This window comes from Musa acuminata, chromosome BXJ2-3, assembly GCF_036884655.1.
Source record: "Musa acuminata AAA Group cultivar baxijiao chromosome BXJ2-3, Cavendish_Baxijiao_AAA, whole genome shotgun sequence".
NCBI classification, from domain to species: domain Eukaryota; kingdom Viridiplantae; phylum Streptophyta; class Magnoliopsida; order Zingiberales; family Musaceae; genus Musa; species Musa acuminata.
The window spans coordinates 10584658-10605274 of NC_088340.1; the positions used below are offsets into that span (position 1 = coordinate 10584658).

The following is a 20617-nucleotide window of genomic DNA, read 5'->3' on the forward strand; positions in this document are numbered from 1 at the left end:
TATACTCAACTCATGCGGTTATAATCATCAGTAAACAATAGAAAATATTGACTTACATCAAATGATTTTGTATTCATATGTCCACATAAGTCAGCATGAATTAATTCAAGATAATTAGATGCTCTCCATGTTTTTCTAATAGAAAATGATTTTTTACTTTGTTTGTCATAAATGTATCCTTTACATACATCAAGTGTATTAATCTTGGGCAATCCGAAAACCATTCTTTTTTGACTTAACAACCTTAAACTCTTAATGTTAAGGTGTCCATATCTTAAATGTCATAAATTAGACTCATTCTTTTGAGTTACGACAAGCGCATGTCTTTCAATATTTGACATATCAAGTGGAAACATCTTATTTTGCATTATGCAAACATTGATTATAATCAAACTAGATTTTTTATCTTTAATAGTGCATGAACCATCATCAAATATTACTAAATATCCATCATCTACTAATTGTTCAACACTTAATAAGTTATGTGATAAAGTAGGAACAAAGAAAACATTATCAAGGTATTTTACCTTCTCTTGATTTGTCTTCACCTCAATTATTCATTTCCCTTCCATTTGGATTTGCTTGTTATCTCTAAGTCTAACGTTCAACTTGTGAGTTTCATTAATATCTCTAAATATTGATTTTATACCTGACATATAATTAGAACATCCACTATCTAGAAACCAAATATCATTTGAGATATTACGAACTTATAAATGAGTCATAAAACTTATTATTTTCTTCATTTTTCTCCACATAGCTTCTTGTGTCCTCCTCTTCCATTTCCTCTACCACAAAATCCTCCTCTGCCACATCCTCTTCTTGTTGATTTTTTATCTTCTTTTGAAGTAGAAGACTCTTCCTTAACTTGAAATATTTTTTCTTCACTTTTTTCAAGTGACCTGTTCAACCTTGCTTCATATACTTGCAAGGAACCCATTAGTTCATCAAATGAATATGTAGATAAATCTTTTGACTCCTCAATTGTAGCAACAACATGATCAAATTTCGGAGTTAAACTTCTCAAAACTTTTGTAACAATTATATGATCAGAAAGATGTTCACCATAAGATTTCATTTGACTAACAATTTCAATCACTCGAGAAAGAAAATCTTACATTGATTAACAATTTCAATCACCATAAGTTCAACCTTGCTTCATATGCTTGCAAGGAACCCATTAGTTCATCAAATGAATATGTAGATAAATCTTTTGACTCCTCAATTGTAGCAACAACATGATCAAATTTCGGAGTTAAACTTCTCAAAACTTTTGTAACAATTATATGATCAGAAAGATGTTCACCATAAGATTTCATTTGACTAACAATTTCAATCACTCGAGAAAGAAAATCTTACATTGATTCATTGCTTTTCATGAACAAAATTTTAAACTCATGACGGAGGGTTTGAAGTTTTACCGTAATCACCCTTGTTGAGCCTTTAAATTCATTTTGAAGTATCAGCCAAGCTTGCTTTGAGGATGACGTTGCTGCAATTTTTGAGAAGATTATCTCATGTACAGCTTGTTGAATGAAGAATAATGTCTTTATGTCCTTCTTTCTATTCTCTCTCAGCCTGATTTCGTCATTTGGATCTGCATATCTATTCTCTATTAAGTCCAAAAGATAATTCATAGTTTTTTCCCGAGAAGATGAGAATAAGGGGTTGAGATATGGAATTACCGTTGAAAGCCATAATGCCCAGTTTAGATTGAAACTAGGCTCTGATACCACAAATGTTGGAGAATGGAGGAGCAAGGAAAAAAAAAAAACAGAATACTACTGTAGTATTAAAAACAGAACGATTCACAAGAACACTTACAAGATATCAAATGCACACTCTTTATATCGTTCTTCATGAACTATAACCCTATAGGATCTAGTGATAACTATCCTATAACTACTAGATTGAAGTAGTTATTGAAACCACCCTATAACTACTAGATGATGATTAAGATAATTATTGAAATCTACTAGATCATGATAACTAGAATCAAATATCTAATCGTTTTTACCTCTGGTTTCAAAGACTGACGAAAACCATGTGGAGCACTAGTTTTCAGTTTCTTCGGTGGGTTTCAACTCGATGAACATGAGCAATCTCTAATCGTTTTTACCTCTGGTTTCAAAGACTGGACGAAAACCATGTGGAGCACTAGTTTTCAGTTTCTTCGGTGGGTTTCAACTCGATGAACATGAGAACTGCTGGAAGCCGAAACCCCTTGAGAACGAAGACCAAAACCACGACTCTGCAGTTCTCGAACACGAAACCTGTGTGCGGCTCGCCGAACCATCGGACGGCCAGGATCGAATCGAGAGGCCTCCGGTGATACGACGAGGCAAAGACTGCGACAGCCTGTTCGCCTCGTGATTGCGCAAATCCTAGCCGTCCTTTTTCTCTACTGATCTCAACGTCTCGGTCGCCCGCAGAAAACGACAACGGATGCCAACATCGTTCGATCTCCATCACAAGGACGAGAATCTTTCGATGATAAGACCGTTGTACCCCGCTTTGCGGCCACCACACCGCCATTGTGCACCGTTAACAGCTAGTGAATTGAAGGGTAAATGAGTCTTTTCAATGTTATGGGCTCCCCTTCATGAGCCCCTTGTCAAGCGCCGATGAGGCCGCACGCACTGTCCTAATCTTTGCCGCCGTAGGAGACTCCCTTCCTCTGCTTTATCTTTCTTCTCCCTCGGAAGATCTCGGAAGTACGTTAGCAGGGTTGGGTGTCTGGTGTCTCTGTCAGGTGATGCAGCAAGATGATACGGAGAGCATACTGTGAACTCGGGGGTGGCCGGAAGCCAAGAAAGCACGCCGGCAGGACGTGCCACCGGAAGCACGTCGAGGACGGGTAGACTCCATCTGCACCACTTCCACACCACCGTCTCTGACTTGTTGCGTTGTTGTCTTTGAGAGAGAAGAAAGATCTTGTGCAAGTAGTATAGATATATAGATGGAGGACGTGCCACCGCCCTCGCAGTCTTCGGAAGGCCGCAGCGTCCTGCACGGCCGGTACGAGCTCGGCCGGGTCATAGGACAGGGCACCTTCGGGAAGGTGCACCTCGCGCGGAATCTCCTCACTGGCAAGAGCGTGGCGATAAAGGTGGTGGGCAAGGAGAAGGTGATCCAGGTGGGCATGATGGAGCAGGTGAAGCGCGAGATCTCGGTGATGAAGATGGTCCGCCACCCCAACATCGTGGAGCTCTATGAAGTTATGGCCACCCGTTCCAAGATCTACTTCGTCATGGAGCTCGTCCGCGGCGGTGAGCTCTTCGCCAAGGTTGCCCGCTCCGGCCGCCTTCGGGAGGACGCCGCCCGCAACTACTTCCGCCAGCTCGTCTCCGCCATCGACTTCTGCCACGGTCGCGGCGTGTACCACCGGGACCTCAAGCTGGAGAACCTCCTGTTGGATGATCAGGGCAACCTCAAGATTGCCGATTTCGGACTCAGCGCGTTCGCCGAGCACGTCCGGCCCGACGGGCTCCTCCACACTGCCTGCGGTACGCCGGCTTACGTCGCCCCGGAGGTGTTCGGCAAGAAGGGCTACGACGGTGCGAAGGCCGATCTCTGGTCCTGCGGCGTCATCCTCTTCGTTCTCCTCGCAGGGTTTCTGCCGTTCCACGATGAGAACATCCTCGCCATGTACAAGAAGATTCGGCGCGGCGACTTCCGGTGCCCTCCGTGGTTCTCGTCGGACGCCCGAAGGCTCATCACCAAGCTACTCGACCCAATCCCCAGCACGAGAATCACCGTCGGCAAGCTCATGGAGATCCCGTGGTTCAAGAAGTCTTCGGTGCCGAAAGGGGTGCCTGCGCCGGCGGCCGTGGGGGAGAACGGAGACAGAGAATGGGCGAAGAAAGACGGAGAGGAGCCGGAGACGCTGAACGCGTTCCATCTGATATCGTTCTCGGACGGGTTCGATCTCTCGCCGCTGTTTGTGGGAGGCGAAAGGAGGGAGGAGGAGATGCGGTTCGCGACAAGGGAGCCGGCCAGCGTGGTAGTGTCGCGGCTGGAGGGCGTGGCTGCGATAACGGCAGGGAAGTACCGGGTGACGAAGAGCAGCATGACGGGGGTGAGGCTGGAGGGGGAGCAGCGGGGAAGGAAGGGGAAGCTGGCAATAGCCGCGCAGATCTTCGCGGTGGCTCCGTCGGTGCTCGTGGTGGCGGTCAAGAAGGACGGCGGCGACACCCTCGAGTACCAAAGGTTCTGCAGCGACGAACTCCGCCCTGCGCTCAAGGACATCATGTTGGCTTCATCATCCGACGGTCAGGCCGCTGCACCCAGACAGTAATTACTCTTCATGCCAATTGTAATTATTCATCAACGATAACGAGTCGAGTTAAGAGTGTGGATTGCATTGTTTGCGTGCTTGTTCGAGGGATTAACGTTTCGTCTTCGTCTTCGTCTTCGTCTTCGTCGTCTGTAATCACATCGAGTGTGTTCAATGCATTTGGCAAGGGGATTTGTATTGTTCTACTTTTCCAGCATTGAGTACGATTTCTTCTACAACGATTTGATATGGTGCAGGAAAAACGTTGGCAGCTGGTGTCTGTAGGTGCAAAGGGAAGGCCAAAAAGCGGCATAATAGGTCTATTTTTCTTCTGCTGCTCCTTCCTTTTTTTTCTTCTCCACTTCCGACGCTGATCGTCTGGTGGCCATCCCGGAAAAAGCCGGGATGTACGACTGCAGCAAACTTGATCGATACGCATCACAGTTGATGAAGGTTGGTGGTGCTCTCCAGGTGGAGCCGTCACTTATTTCTCTTCCGTTTGATAAAACTTAAGCCAACATGATTTAATTCATAGGGAAGGGATCCATTTCGACGGATATATATATATATATATATATATATATATATATATATATATATATATATATATATATATATATATATATATATAATTTATTTTAATCTATATTGATTTTTTTTATTTTTATGATTTATTCGTATTTAAAATAATTTTTATATTTTTTAAAATATAAAATATAAGTTCTTTCATCAAATCTAAATTAATAGATATTGAAGTATGAGATATATTAATTTATAATAAATTATTAATATAATAATATATATTATTTAATATTAAGATTTATTTTAGTTCTTGTGATTTTGATCATGGACCTTTTAAATCAGTATGGTTTACTCATGTCTAAAATAACTTATATATTTTTAAAAATATTACATATAAGTCCCTCTAATCAAATCTGAGTTAATAGACGTTAAAGTTTACTTATATAACATACCAACTTACAATAAATTATTAATATAATGATACGTATAATTTAAGTTAAAAAAAAAAACTAAGACTTTATCAATAGTAGGAGGAGATATCATCGCGGAAGTAACTACCAGCTCAACCACTCCTTTCAATGGATGTCACTCGCCTACTCCAAGGCACATGCTACCACGACGTTGCCCGCCACCACGAACAACACCCGCTCCAATCTCGATGAGTATCATCATACCTTGTAAGTCACCTTTTCTGCGAAGCACGACATCACGAAAACAGAGAGTAAGCAGAGGGCGCGGTTGAGTTGGTCCATGTAGCTCATTCATACTCACTCGTTCTCATCGACTAGCTTATCAAGAAAGAGAAAAGAACAGAGGTCATAGTGACGAACGAAGGTAGAGATGCAGAGGTAAGAGAGGCCACAAGCAGATGTGAAGGAGAGCTGAAGCACCATATCGTAAGCGTAGTGGGTGGGAGTGCAAGAGAGGACGAAGTGAGAGGTAGTGGGAAAGGTTTCTAAGAGAATGAAGAGGAACTAAAAGAACACTACATGCCTAGTATCCAATTGGTCAATGCACATTCATTTGAGGTTGGACTAGAAGCTCTTGAGCTCGTAGGCGCAAGAGAGGCTACGTGTATACGATGCCCTGCTAGGCAGTAGTGGGTCAATACTGCTACTAATAATTGCTTCCACGATAACGTCTCCTCCAGCTAGTGATAGAAGTCTCTGTTTTTTTTAACTTAAATTATATATATCATTATATTAATATTTTATTATGAGTCAGCATGCTACGTAAGTAGACTCTAACGTATGTTAACTCAAACATGACAAAAGGGGCTTATATGTTATATTTTTAAAAATGTATGGGTTATTTTGAAAACGAGTAAATCATAAGAGATTAAAAGATCTACAACCAAAATTACATATATCATTATATTATATTAATAATTTATCATGAGTTAACATATTATGTAGGTAGACTCTAACATATGTTAACTCTGAAGAGAGGCTTATATGTTACGTTTTTTAAAATATAGAAATTATTTTAGACATAAGTAAATAATAAGAGTCTGATAGGTCAATGGTCAAAATCGGTTAAAATAAACCTTAACCAAAATCATAACACACACACACCATGAACCCTGGTGTCATTGAAGACATTTTGTTGGTTTCGTCTTTCTTGATTCTAGCTCGTCTTGCCTAGGGTTTGAAGGTAAACTATTAGGATTTACCCGGAAGAGGTAGCCGTCTGAGGTTCGTTTAACCCCTTCCGTGGTGGCTTCACCAGAGCGGAGAAAGATTAAGTCTTCAATGACACGCCATGAACCCTAAGTATTTCTTTCTTGCATATATCTCGCGAACCGCCACCTTCACCTTCATCCCTTGATCCCTTTTTTTGATTTGCCAGGTCGAATCGTGAGTCGTCAGGATCACCCTTTTTTGTGCATTTCTCTATTCGTTTCAAATGCTTCTTGTTTCAGATAAGGAAGCATCATAGTTTTTCTCTCTTTTTTTTTGGAGAATAGTGATGAACCATCGATTATTATCCTCCCTTTTTCTTGTCCCCTCCACCTTTTATCCACTATTTGGAATGATACTGTAAAAGAAGACTGTCAGCAAGGAGCTTCTTTTTGCTTGTTATTTCTCCGGCCTTACAAGTTACTTTCGGCAGATGATGACTCTTTCTCACTTGCTAACCACTCCTCGTGGTCCAGCCACTCATTTGATCCTCTGTCATTTGTGGTTGAAGATTGATGGAAAGACCGACCATTAAAGAACGCGTTCTTTATTGTTTTTTCCCCCAATGGAGGTAAGCTTGCTTCATTTGCATTTTCCCCACTCTATAAATGCTTCATTTTGTCATGTTGCTCAAAATTATTTGTGAACAATGTATATTCCTTGTGCTATGCAAATTAGAGATTGTAGTTTCAAGGTAGAAACCTCATAGTTTGTCTAGGAGTATGGGCCTCTGATCACTAGGGATAACATTTGGTCTAAGTCTCTGTTGCAGTATTGAATAAGAGTGATATGGTTCCATGAAAGCTGGGGATTTTAGGTTTCTAAGCATAGTACGACAATCTTATGAAATTTTTGGTTAAGATTCATCACATAGCAGTGCAATTATTTCGGACCTATGTTAATTATTAGAGAAATATGCTAAATTTAGGTGCCAAAGTCTGTCTTAACTCGAGAAGAGTTATGACCTATGCTTTTTGTTAGTGAATCAAAGAATTCAACTGGAATTTTCTTGCTTGGATGCTTTTAATAACAGTAGGTAATTAGGGTTGTGTCACTTCATCAATGAATATAGTTATACTTAGTACCAATCAGCTATCAGCAAAGCAAACCCCGTCTTACGTAACTATTTATATGGAAGGGGAAAATAAAAGGAAACTTGTGATTGAACTGAAGTTGTAACTAAAAATATGGAGTTATTGAAACCTTGGTTGCAGTTAGAGAATGGATATCAATTAAGATCTTGCTTAAGCTATTGAGCATGCATATGTGAACTAGGCCTGTGGTTTTAGGGTATGCATCATAGGCATCATCAAGATCAACAGGGAAAATAATTAGACTTATTCCATTCCTTTTCTTTTCAAGTTTTTTAGTGTAACAATTGGAGGAAGTTCTTGTTTGAATCTGTTTGTCAGTAATAATTCTGTTCGTTCTTTTTTTTTTTCTTTTTCCTTCTTTATGTTTATAACTAAAACACAAACTTGTAGACCTAATCGTGAAGGGGAAACACTCATGCTGTGCCTCTAAATTTTATGATAGAACTGCTATACTTGTAGATGTCCAGATTATTGTGTGTGTCGACTCCCACAATTAGTACCGGTAGCTGTGATGCATGCCATTGATATGGAAACTGGATAACTTTGTATAAACGTTGATCCACAATAAGTAATGCTTAAGATGTCTTGAGACTGCCAGCTCTATCAAAAATAGCTGTTCCTGCCATGCCATTTATCATAAATGATTTCACAGTATACCAAGAGAGGTAGAGGAATGATTAATATTGATGGTATGAGAAGAGGTAAAAGGTAGATCTAAGAAGACTTTAATACAAATTATAAATAATTTTTTAAATATTCTAAAATTAACTAAACATACAGATTTTTACAGATCTCAATAATGACAAAAGATATATAAAGTCAATCACAAATAATTAAAAAAATTTACCATTTTATTGTTGTTATATCTCAACTACTTATTGCATGTATCATCATTTTTCCTTTTTTAGATGGACCATGGTTATCAATAAGCCAATAAGGAATCACATATGCATTTTATTGATAATTGTTATCTTGAATTTTAGAGAAAAATCTTCATTATAATATCACTTAGATGAAGGTCAATTGCCATCTCCAGTAACGCAATGATCATCTTTTTTCCAGTTCATTGTGATCCAGTGTTTAAACATGGTGAAGACTCTAGCATGCAGAGAGCTAAATTGACTCTTGAAAGGATGTTAGTATGATTTGGTTTGCTTCTTGTCTCGTAAGAATTATCACCGTCTACTTTTGCTTCTTTCGTATATAAAATATCCTTGTGTTTATTAATGTTAATAGCAGTACAAGCCACACATAATAGGCTTATATGAAGCTGCAAACACCAGAGTACTTTAGAGATAGAAGGACCGAGCATAAAGCTTACCGAACTGTGAAATTAGGCTTATATTCTACTCAGTAGTTACTTGCATAGGAGAATGATTGTGGCTGTAAAGTTAATAGCATCATGTTCAAGTTGCATCAACATGAAATTCATACTAATTTTGTATGCAAAAAGTCACACCTTTGATATATACATTGAGTCTGAACTGGTTTATAAATGAAATATAGGAGTCCCATATTAAAAAGGGAGGAGTATTAAATTAGTATTGTGAATTTAGGAATCTACTACTATTAATTTGAGATTAAATATTAGTTTCTTTGATTGAACTATCTTATTTGTTCAATTGAATTAAGCATGAACCTAAGCCCTTCACTCGGGCGCTCGCTTGAGGCGCTTAGTTTTAGACGAGCACTCATGTGATGCTTTATCGAAATGCCTCACTCGAAGATTCTATGAGACGCTCGGGTGAGCACTGACTGCGTGCTTTAATGGTAACCTCAAGTGCAGTGCACAAATTGATCCTGCAAATTCGCAATAGGTATTAGTCAGATACTGCAGTTTTATAATGTGTGTATGCATATAGCATGCAAATAATGTATCATGATTACTGTTTGGCAAAGCATATCTATTATCAGCATAAATCAGTGCCGATGAGGTACCTGTTTAATCTACATGTATATAGCATGCTATGCATAAACATTAGCTGTGTCAATGTCTTGGGAAATTGTTCTATTACTGTGTTCTGCATTAGTAATGTAAAAAAAAAGGATTTCTTTTTAGCATTCTTTCCAAAATAACGGGAGAGAGGCAATCTATTTAAACAGTTTCCTCCCTTTCGGGAATTGTCATATCCCCTCTACTGATTACTTAAAAGGTTCGTGTTCCCTTCTGGAAAAAAAAAACATGTTTCTTTTTTTTATGGAGAAGTAAACTTTCCCTTTCCTTGTTAACTTTCGTTTTGGTTGCTTCGAGCACAATAATTGGTATTAGTCCTTATATAGTCCTTATCAATAACCTACCTCTTATGAACTTTATGTTCTAAAAATTCTTGTTCATATTTGTGTTCTTTTTGTATGCATGCTGGTGTTGCATATGAATATCCGTGCATAAATATACAATCTCGTTTACATATTCGCTAACGTGTGTGCAATCATGAGCAGATAAATTTACCAGAAATGTGCCATACAAGGGACATGCAAGATACATATTTGTTTCTATAAAGAATTTGTTCATGTTTCTTGGATTATGGAATCAAATGTGGGTGGTAATTGCCCGATCCAAGGCTTAAGTGCATAGAGGTGATTGAGACAGAAGAGGTGAAGACCACGCAATCAAAAGCATGTAGGTCTATCTCCCAGGCAAATATGACTGCAGAAGACACCACCATATCAAAGTGTCACTTTGTAACTCTCTAATACCCAGTTCATGTCTCTCTAGCACCACAAAGAGAGGAGGAATACTCTATCTAAGATCGGGTGGAACTGGATGGTGCTGAGTAAGTTTTCATGTGAAGTTGACACCCCACCTTGATGGTGAATAAAATTCTGTGTGCAGTTGGAAGAGAAGCAATCCGGCTTAGGCTTCGATTAGAGATCTCTGCCTCTGGAGCCCTGCTGAGCAAAGCCCAAAGTTACCTTCTGGGGGTCAGGTACGAGTAGTATGGAGAGTGATTTTGATGTTTGCAAAGCTGGTACAGTATTCATTGAGATGTGACTTGTTTGATGTGATGAATGTGCTCATAGGTTGGTGTTAAGCAGGAAATGTACCGAGGTACAAGAGAAGCTGGTGGGTGGTGATCTTTGGGGTACTGTCGCCCTCGGGATTTGCTCTGCACGATACTGAATGAGACCGTCACTCACCCATAGCTGCACCCACCCATTGAACACTGTTCGCACACTCTTATTATGAGAACAGTGGCTTGCTTTCTAATATGTATATGCTCCCTTGAAGATCACTTTGGGCAAAGCAAAAATTCTAACATAACTGAAGTTGTAAATTCTAAGTTGATGTGTGAACTTGCAGATCGACAGCAATGATATCTGCCACTTGGATGAGTTGCAGGAGATCAATAAAGAAATGGTGCGTTGAATAGGATAAGTAGGTAGCAAAATATAAAAAGTATTTTTTCACAAATAGCGAAGATAGAATTTGAGTTCAGGATTTTATAATAAATTATTAAATTTTTGTAAGAAGCTATTACAAATGATATCTTTAAGATATATAAAAGTTGATCTGAGTAATGATAATCTCGGAGTGAGGTATCTCTCTATTGGATAATTACTATATCTGGAATAAATTACTATTCTTAGATACATGATGCATCATCGTACAAAACGGTCCACATGTGGCTCAGGGGGCGCGGTCAAACCCTCACCACTAACGGCCGTCCATCGCCGTCAGCAACGACTGCTTCCGTTAAAAGACTGCCGTAAAAACAGCGTGACTGGACCCCCCCCGCCTAGACGCCGTTAATATTACTCGGTCAAGTGCAGTCAAAAGCCGAAGAATCTCTCTTTCTACCTCCTCCCTCCGCTCGGTTCTTTCCTCCTCTTTCCCCAATCTTCGAAACTGCCTGCCTCTCAGTCTTCTCATGGTGAAACCCTCGGAATCTTTTTGAAGATTCGATGACGGAGGAGGGCGACGGCTCGGCGACGCCGCAGGAGGATAAGCCAAGGGGCGGCGATGACGACGGCGGGACTCCGCCGTCACCGTCTTCTGAGAGGCCTCCGCCCGCCGATCTCGGGTCCGATGCTACCGCGGTGGTGAAGGGAGGCGGTTCCGGGGCTGTGCCGGCGGCCAAAGCTGATGGCAGGTCGTTCTCGCAGCTCCTGGCGGGGGCCATGGCATCGCCGGTGGGGAGCCCACGCCCGCCGCCGATCCTCACCGTCCCGGTGGTCGCCGTCCCCTGCTTGCTCGCCCCTGCCGCGTTGATCGAGTCGCCTGGGTTCACGGTTGGCGGCCCTAATCTCTCCCTCCTTCCAATTTAAGCCATCAAAACCCGAGGGTTGCTTTTTTTTCGTCTTTTCCCCCCTTTTTTGGATAAGTAGTGTTTCGAACTGAATTCTGTCGTTCGGATGGCTAGTCTTGCTTTTGGCTCAATTTCTTAGTGGTTACTTGTAGGCTTTTATGAGCTCGTCATCTCTTCTAATGGCGTTGGGGATTGTTTTGGGACGACTGATTAACTTTCTTAATGGAACTCCTTTCTTTCCTTGCATGTATCCTTCTTTCGTGTCAGAATTCCCTTTTAGGATTAAATATGGTATTTTGATTGTAGATTATAACTGACTAAGATACTTCTATCTTTAATTGGTTTCAATTGATCTAGTTTACTCAAGTCACAAGACATACTAAGGGGAATCTTTTGGTTTATGTATGCTCTGCACTGATATTTTTATGTAAGGGTTGAAACTTTCTAATTGATATATGAATGAGTAGGGGTTGGGCTCATATGAATATTGGGATGAGGGAATAGATCTGACCAGGCAGGTCATAGTTTAGATATTTTTATGCTTAAAAAGCTATTAGTAGTTGCATTATTAGCTATGTAGTTTTAAACTTTTAATGATTCTTAATTATAAGTATTGTATGTAGAGATATTTCCATGCTAAATAGGGTATACAACATTGTTTTCCTTGCATTCCCATAGATATTAATATGGTTCCCATGAAACTATAACAAAATGTCTATGCAAGCATCTGATTAATGAGAAATAACTTCAAGTCCAATTAATGTGTTTGAAACTCTCCTTCCAGGCACACATATTTTCTCTCACCTCTGTGTGAGAGTTAGGAATTACACATGTCAGGTCTGAAGCTATCATTGACACCGAGTAGAAAGCTACATGTCTTTAAAGGGCAGAAATTACTCCTTGCCAAATGAGGAATATTAAACATTTAATAAATTGAAGATGAGTTTGTAAATGGTAAAAGACCTCCAGAGTCTTGACTAAAGAAGTGTGAGAGACTGACCTTGACTTACCTTAGTGAGATGAACTAGAAGTAAATGAGCATGTTTCCCCAAGACAATATTGGAGACAGATTGTTAGAACAATTTTTTGGTACTCCAGTTTAGCTCACATTAGACGTGGGAGGGTTATAGGATTAGAGTTGGTCTACTGCATTAGCTTGAGCTTAAGTATTCTGGGTTAGTGATTCAGTTATTAAGTTAGTGAATTAATTATCCCATTTGAGGGTCATGACAGATGGTACCGGAGCGTATCTAATATTGGACATGGTGAGGCATTCAAATAAAAAATATCTATATATGGATGGTGTTGGAGATACATCACTACATGAAGTCGTCATTAGTTGGGCCTCACAAGGCTCACATGTACCATAGTATAGGGTTTGATTTTGGGTTATGTTTGGGTCTTGACAATAACTTTAAGCAGGGGAGATTAGAACATCTTAGTTTAGTCCCACATTGAATGTAGGAGGACGATCTAGTTGACTTATAGAGCCAGAGTAACACTCAACCATTATTAACTTCGACTCCATTTTTGACTCATGGTTCAATCGTTTTGAATGAAGTCATGACAACTTATGAGATATGAGTAACTATGAAAATGCCTTAGTTTTAGGTTGTAGTAAAGATTAATTGTTTGGACACCTGCTAGTATGGTTGATGAATTAAAGTTGTTTGGACATATCCCGAAAGAAAATTAAAAGAGCCCTAGTTGAGCAGGGTGCGTAATTTTGATTAGTGCTACTAAGAAAAAGCACGAGTAAGATAGGAAGACCTTACCAGATGACTCTTGGTTTGAGTTGCACTGTTGCTCTTGGGAGAGTTTGCTACTGGGAAAGGATTTAATTAGTTGACCCAAATATTTGTTATATACAACTTGTTTTTGTTGTTGCCATTGAACTTAGGTAACATTTACTGAACTTATAAACAAGGTTTTTAATTTCGAATGATACCCCCTGTACCGAGCGGTATATACCGGTCCGCTAGCAAACCAGTATGCGGACCGCTCGCTACTGGGCGGTACCGTCGATTGGGGTTGTTTCTCCCTATTGCCACTCAAAATTGGTTGGTGATAGTTGATTTCGACCGTCGCTTCCCACTACCAAGTGGTATTAGTCGAGGGAGAAGGAAGAAGAGGAAGAAGAAAAGGGAGAATTTGGAGATCCAGCGCTGCTCTCCCTCGACGAACCTGATTTGTCGCTGCCCTTCTTCGCCGAACATCGTATATGAGATGTCGCCTCCTCCTCCTCTGAGGTGACGAGGCCTCGGCGTCGTCGAGGCTTCACGGGGAGAAGAAACGAGGCGACGTCGCCTCAACGACATCACGTTTTCTTTATTTACTTTATTATTATTATATATATATATAATAATAATAGTTAGCAGGATACTCCGGTACGCCAAAGCATACCGCTCGGTATACTCGTACTGTATCGTACCAAGCTGAGCTCGATACTCCGGTACGGTACGAAATTACGAACTTTGCTTATAAAACAAAGAAACTAATTTAAGCATCTCTATCTTTTTTCACACACAAATAGCAGGATAAGAAATTGATAAGTGGTAGGTGCTAAAATGCTATAAGACATTATATTTTGTGACTACCATCAAACATATTTACAAATTGGCTTTGATAAGACGTATTCCAAAATTTGTGACTACTCTATATATTCCCCTAAAAATCCTAAATTCGGAGTAATTATGAATTAATTTAAGAATTACGGAATGTTTCATCCCAAGTGAAATATTTAATTTCTTTTTAAGTGGATTTGATGATAGGATGACTTTAAAAGGAGTTTTAAACTTATACCAACTCTTTTTAACTTAGGAAATAGATAAGAGTTGATTGATTAAAAATTAATTACGAAACCCTCCCTATTCATCATAATGGAACAAGGCCTCGGTCTAAGCGAAGAGGCACGAGGCCATTGTGAGACAGGTAGGTTCTCAGTCTCTATATATTTGGTATATGTAAATTCGTATTTTCACAGTTCAAAGTCTGCATAATCTGATTTATAATTTTTAGGAATTGTTCAATAATATTTGAAATTATTTATTATGGTATTTAAATTTAGTGCATAAAAAATTAGATTAATTGATTTGATTCTAATGGTTATTTAATTGTATATTTATCTCTCTGTCTTCTAAGTATTTGGCAGATTTTTATCTGGATTTTTTTATGTATTACAGGAATTTTTATATGATTTAATTAATTTAATTCATAGAAATAATTTTTAAATCCTGTTTGATTATGTTTTTATTTTAAATAAAGAGTTCTTCATGATTAGAATGTAACTGTGATTTTCGGATATTTGTAATAATTATGGGAATTTTTATATGTAATTATTGATTTTACATCAATTTTAATACACGAAGATAGATTTAGAATACTTTTAAATTATATTTCTGTTTGAATAAACTATTCTGTATGACCAATATTTTGTTTCCTTATTTTGAAATTTTCAAGTAATTATAATTCTAATTTGGAATTATTGATTTGAATAATATTTTAATTCATGAAGTATATTTTGAATATTTTTAATTATACTTCTGTTTCAAATAAACTATTCTACTTCCTTAGAATTTTATTTGTTTATCCGGAAATTTTCAAGTATTTTTATGTATTAATTTGGAATTATTGACTTGAATAATATTTTTAATTCCTGAAAAATAGTTTTTGAATATTATTGATTATATATCTATTCTGAATACTTTAGGATATATTTTCTCTGACCTAAAATATGTTCACATGATTTTATCTGAATTATTTGTGATGTGTTGAATTTCTAAATTTGGAAATACTTGTTATTGATATTTAATTCATGGAAAACGGTTTTGTGATATTATAATTATGTTTATTAAACTCTGAATGTTTGGTATTCTTGTTTGATTATTATGGAATTTTTGAGCTATTATATGATTTGTTTTGAAATTTTAAAGTTTTGTGAAAGCTAAAGGAGATTAATCTGATTAGGTTAGCTCAGATCTGACTCAAGTCAGATCGTCAAGTAGATTGTGTCAGACCCAACCAAGCCAGCGGCGTGTAGTGCCTCACTCAATTGGGTGCAGACCCAACTCGTGCTTGCGGCTTCGCTCGGTGTGGTTATCTTATATGCGGCGCGACTCAATAGGTTCGACACATGTTCAATGCGAGTTCTGCTCAGGCTCGGCTTGGTCCAACAAACCAAAGTTGAGTCAACAGCAAAGCCCAATTAAGTGTGGCCTGTCGTGGCCTATCGATTACGGTGATCCAGCACCTATGGCCCCGATGTGGTCCACTGCACAGCTAAACCAGTTGTCGAAACTTAGTATTTATTCATGTGCATCCCACATTAGAGTGGGCCAGATCAGAGCTTGACTCGGTGCCTGCATACAGGCTGAGCTTGATATCGAGCCTACAAGACCCTTTTCGTATATATTTGGGTCAGAGCTGGCTAACAACATCATTGGGTACTGTTTGAGCCAGCCCAAGTTTTTTCAGTTTGTGCATTCGGGCCTGGGTTGGCCTAGTGGCTCTATTTTGACGTGTTTTATGAGTTTGGATCCAATTGATCCCTAAATTGAATCTGAACTGAACCAGTTTGGTCGACTTTAATTGGTTCAAGGTGATTCCCGATTGATCTAGACTAGTTCAAACTGGTTTGAACCAAACTGGACCTAACCAAGTCCAAGTTAGACTAGTTTAGGGTAATTCCATACTAGTTTTATAAGGATTGTAAGTTGGTTCAATTAGGTTATAGTTGAATTTAGTTTAGTTTGAATCAATTGGATCAATTCAACTAGGGTTCAGACCAATTGAGGGTTTATTAGGTTATGACTTCCTGATGTTAATAATGTTGATAGATTATTTATGAATTTAAGTTATTGAGGTTGCTTTACGAGTTTGATTATGATTTTTCGACAGACAAGTGATCTACTGAGATTGGTATGGATGTGAGATCTCCACTAATTATGCCCCACGCGAGTGGAGCTTCACGCCCATCATGTAGCGAGTAACACCTACTGAATCAAATCCCTCATATGATCCTTCTAGTATGATTTGCTGTCGTTGATGGATGTATGTGGTAGACATGAGACATGAGATTGATATTATAAAAAGACCTGGATGATCTTTGTCAATTATAGAAGGGTTTGTATACTAGAGGACGATTTCCTTCGGGGATTAGTGGGCTGTTAGACATGATAGCTAGATGATTCTTTCATTTATTGTTGGGAGGAACGTGATCCCACTTTGATGGGTGAGGGACATGACTCCATTTACTGTTGGAAGTGGGATATGAATTCACTTCATGTGCTGTTGGGAGATAATCCGTCTTGAGGGATAAGACATTCATCAGCTATTGGGATAAAACTTCATGTGGTTTTGCTACCAAGATTGGTCTTGAGATTTATATCTTATGTTTTTGGTACTGATCATGACTAACTAATGTTTGCACATGAAATGTTGATGATTTTATTCCATGTTTCGTGAGGATGTCTAGGAGGCTCCTGCTCAGCTTTTGTCAAATTCCGTTGCTTATTTTTTTCAGAGTAGTTTCATGATCTAATAACTGAATCTGGCACAGCGAGGAGCATCATCTACTGCTAGATAGAGCTGCAAGAAGACAATTATGTCTTGGTTTGTTTAATGTTGAATTTTGCGATTTTAAAGAAATATTTTGAATAAAATTATTTAATTAGTGGATACTGCTCTGAGTTGTTGTGTGGAAAGTAGGTCACATTTTGTCCAAGTGTTGAAAAAAAAAAGAAATTTAGGCACGGATGTGACAGTCAATGACCAAGCTAGACATGGCTTTGTACCTTACTTTCTGTCTGTAGTTATTTGAAGCTCTTTCAGGTCAATGGAGTATATCAGCCCTAATCTTGAATAGCCTTCTCACACAGATAAAATTTAAGGGTTTCTGTGTATCCAATTTGTTCTGCCATGCTCTGCCAATTTGTTTTCTTATACTACCTTATTGATTTTTTTTCCTAATGGAGTATTCAACTCTTGAAGTTTCCAGTACAAATCCTGTATGTCTTATCTTTGAGGTTTGCTCTCCCAATCTGATGCAGGGTCAGTTTGCAATGACCCATCAAGCAGTATTGGCTGCAGTCACAGCTCAGGCACAGATGCAGATGCAAGCTGCATATCCTCCTCCATCAGAAACAACGACGAATTCATTTCCACACTCTATGCTTCCAGCTGTTAGCCCTGTACCATTGCAACAAATGTCATCGGTGCCTGAGGTAAACTTTACAAGAAAAATAAACATGATAGATTCTTTAATCTTACCATACATCTGAATCTGTTCATGTTATTCCATAGGCATGCTCGGGTGATATTTACCACTGGCGGAAGTATGGCCAGAAGCAAGTGAAGAACACAGAGAATTTCCGAAGTTATTACAGATGTGCAGATTCCAATTGTTTAGCTAAGAAAAAAGTTGAGTGTTACCCAGATGGCAAAATTTGTGATGTAATCTACAGAGGTAAACATAACCATGACCCACCTCAAAAGTATCGATACACAAGGGACAGAGGAGCTCAGTCTGGTGGATCCTCCAGGGAAAATGAAAGTATAGAACGTCTGAAAAACGAACTTAATGAGTCAGGCTCTTCATCCTGTAAGGCTGAGCAAAATTCTGGAAATGACACCCCTGAACAGCAGTTAGATCATTCAAGTGATTGCAAAGGGGTTGCCGGGGTTACAACCAAGAAAGATTTTGGGGATGAACCAGATCCAAAACGAAGGCAAGTAGTCAAGAGATTATTGTGGGGTTCTATTTCTTGTTGGTATCAGTTGTCTTGACTTTTTTGCTCTTTGTATAACAGGCTAAGTGAAAACACAAAAAGCTTCTCAATGCCAGTACCTAAACAGGTTAAGGAACATGTTGTACAGACTGAAATCGATGCAAAACATTTGAGTGATGGCTACAGATGGAGGAAGTATGGACAAAAATTAGTGAAGGGGAATCCTAATCCTAGGTATGTAATTTCTTTGCACATCAATCACAAAACTATGATTCTTTGCCACAAATCATAACATTCTGGATGGTGGTTTCATTGAGATAGATATTTCCGTTGTCAAAGCTCCAAGTTCGTTTGACATGGACAAGGTGTGCCATTGTCATGGCCCGCTTCTGACAGAGAGTCAAAGTTGTTATACCTCTTGGACGAGGAAATTAAATTTAACTTTCACTTGTTTTGGAGTACTGTTTTCATCAATAATTATTCCATTACATTGTCATGGGGGGACAATTGTCTTGCATGCCTTTGTTTGAATTATCACATTATTGAATTTGGTGAGTGACATGAATGAAATTTGAAAAGTTGACCATTGAATTGTTAGCACGAGAAATTAACACTGGTGTTTTAATTATGGTGGAATATCCTACATGGGCTCTCTAATGGCCTTGATGCAGGGTGAACAAGATTTGAACCACTATCTCGACTGACTAGGTAGGTTATTGATGGATTATAATTCTCATGTCAGGTTGTTATTTAAAATATAAGGTGCCTTGTATCAAATAAGATGGGTTCAAACTCCACAACCTAATTGGGGGCATAAGTAAATATAGTTTGTACAGAGAGAACCCAGCTGTGTTAATCTGCATATAGGTGTATTCTAGACTCCATTGTTAGCGATGGAGAGAGCATTGAGGTAAATTGTGCATGGGGTACTTCAATACTCAATTATTGTATTTTTCTGTCAAGACCAGGGGTCATGGCTAGCTGCCAGCTTGAAAAGTGTTATGCAATATGAATAGTTTGGCCTGACACTTGCTTACATCACCTGTATCCATGAGGCCCAATATATGGCTTCCTAGCTATATATACATACATAGATATCTTGATAGTAAATCCTCATATCTTTATATGATAAATGGCACTTGAATTATAGTTTCATATATGTCAAGTTTAATACTTCTTGTTAACATATTGCTGTTGTTGTCCATCTCTTATGAACCTTTTCCTTTGATATTTTGCAGAAGTTACTACAGGTGCACACATGATGGATGCCCTGTTCGTAAGCATGTTGAGAGGGCATCTCATGATGCACAATCTCTTCTCATCACTTATGAAGGTAAACACAATCATGACCAGCCAACACCTAAATTTGCCAGTGATCAGCCAGCTAGTGACAGTCCAGTTAAAGAAATCGATTCAAAAACATCTTTGTCGGATAGAAATTCCTCGAAAGACTTGAATCCAAATAACTTGGCCAATAATTTAACTGGTGACAAGGCATCAGAATTTGGAGGTCACAAAGAACCAGAAGGTGCTCAATCTCTCCCGAGCAGCAAGGGAGGCAGTGAGAGTACTGACCCTGATGGTATGAGAAATCCTCTTCTCAGTGAAAATCCGGCAGCAGTCCCAGTCGAGAACTGCTGAATTTATATTCACACCGTCTATGATATGTTGTAGTGTTGTACCTTATGACATGTCCAATTGTTGTATTTAGTTTGTATAGTTTTGTAATGCTGTGTATCTTATGTAAGTCCACAAACAGTTCAATGTAGTAGTTTTTATTTGAAAGGATAACAACTGATCAGAAACACAAATATTTCTTGTCTCCTGTTGAGAAGATGGGACTTCCATCACCAAATCATTTGCATTGGGATTGGACCTCTAAAACTCTACCTCTGCTGAATCTGATTTAACTGCAATAAATGTGGTTTTGGACATTGTTGTTTTTATTTTGGAAGGTGACTATTCTATCATCATTTTTTATTGCAGCAATTCTGTTTGGTTTTTCTTGAAGTTGAGTTTGATATTCACTGGAATGCAGAGGCTGCAGAAGTATGATAGTTGTCATTCTATTTCA

At 38.8% G+C, this 20617-nt stretch overlaps 2 protein-coding genes and 1 long non-coding RNA gene across 3 annotated transcripts; all 3 read left to right on the forward strand.

Annotated features, from left to right (window-relative positions):
* The first annotated feature begins 2629 nt into the window (after positions 1-2629).
* LOC103973881 (CBL-interacting protein kinase 6) lies at positions 2630-4482 on the forward strand. Its single transcript, XM_009388553.3, has one exon. The coding sequence runs from the start codon at positions 2960-2962 to the stop codon at positions 4295-4297; it is 1338 nt and encodes a 445-aa protein (XP_009386828.2). The 5' UTR covers positions 2630-2959; the 3' UTR covers positions 4298-4482.
* A 1909-nt stretch (positions 4483-6391) lies between these two features.
* LOC135607364 (uncharacterized) lies at positions 6392-10939 on the forward strand. Its single transcript, XR_010485155.1, has 3 exons — positions 6392-7048; positions 8634-10498; positions 10593-10939. It is a non-coding gene; the product is annotated as an uncharacterized LOC135607364 (long non-coding RNA).
* A 438-nt stretch (positions 10940-11377) lies between these two features.
* Positions 11378-20354, forward strand: LOC135607363 (probable WRKY transcription factor 4). The gene is made up of 5 exons (XM_065099130.1): positions 11378-11801; positions 17866-18039; positions 18119-18543; positions 18625-18777; positions 19782-20354. The coding sequence occupies exons 1-5, from the start codon at positions 11475-11477 to the stop codon at positions 20182-20184; spliced, it is 1482 nt and encodes a 493-aa protein (XP_064955202.1). The 5' UTR covers positions 11378-11474; the 3' UTR covers positions 20185-20354.
* The last annotated feature ends 263 nt before the right edge of the window (positions 20355-20617 follow it).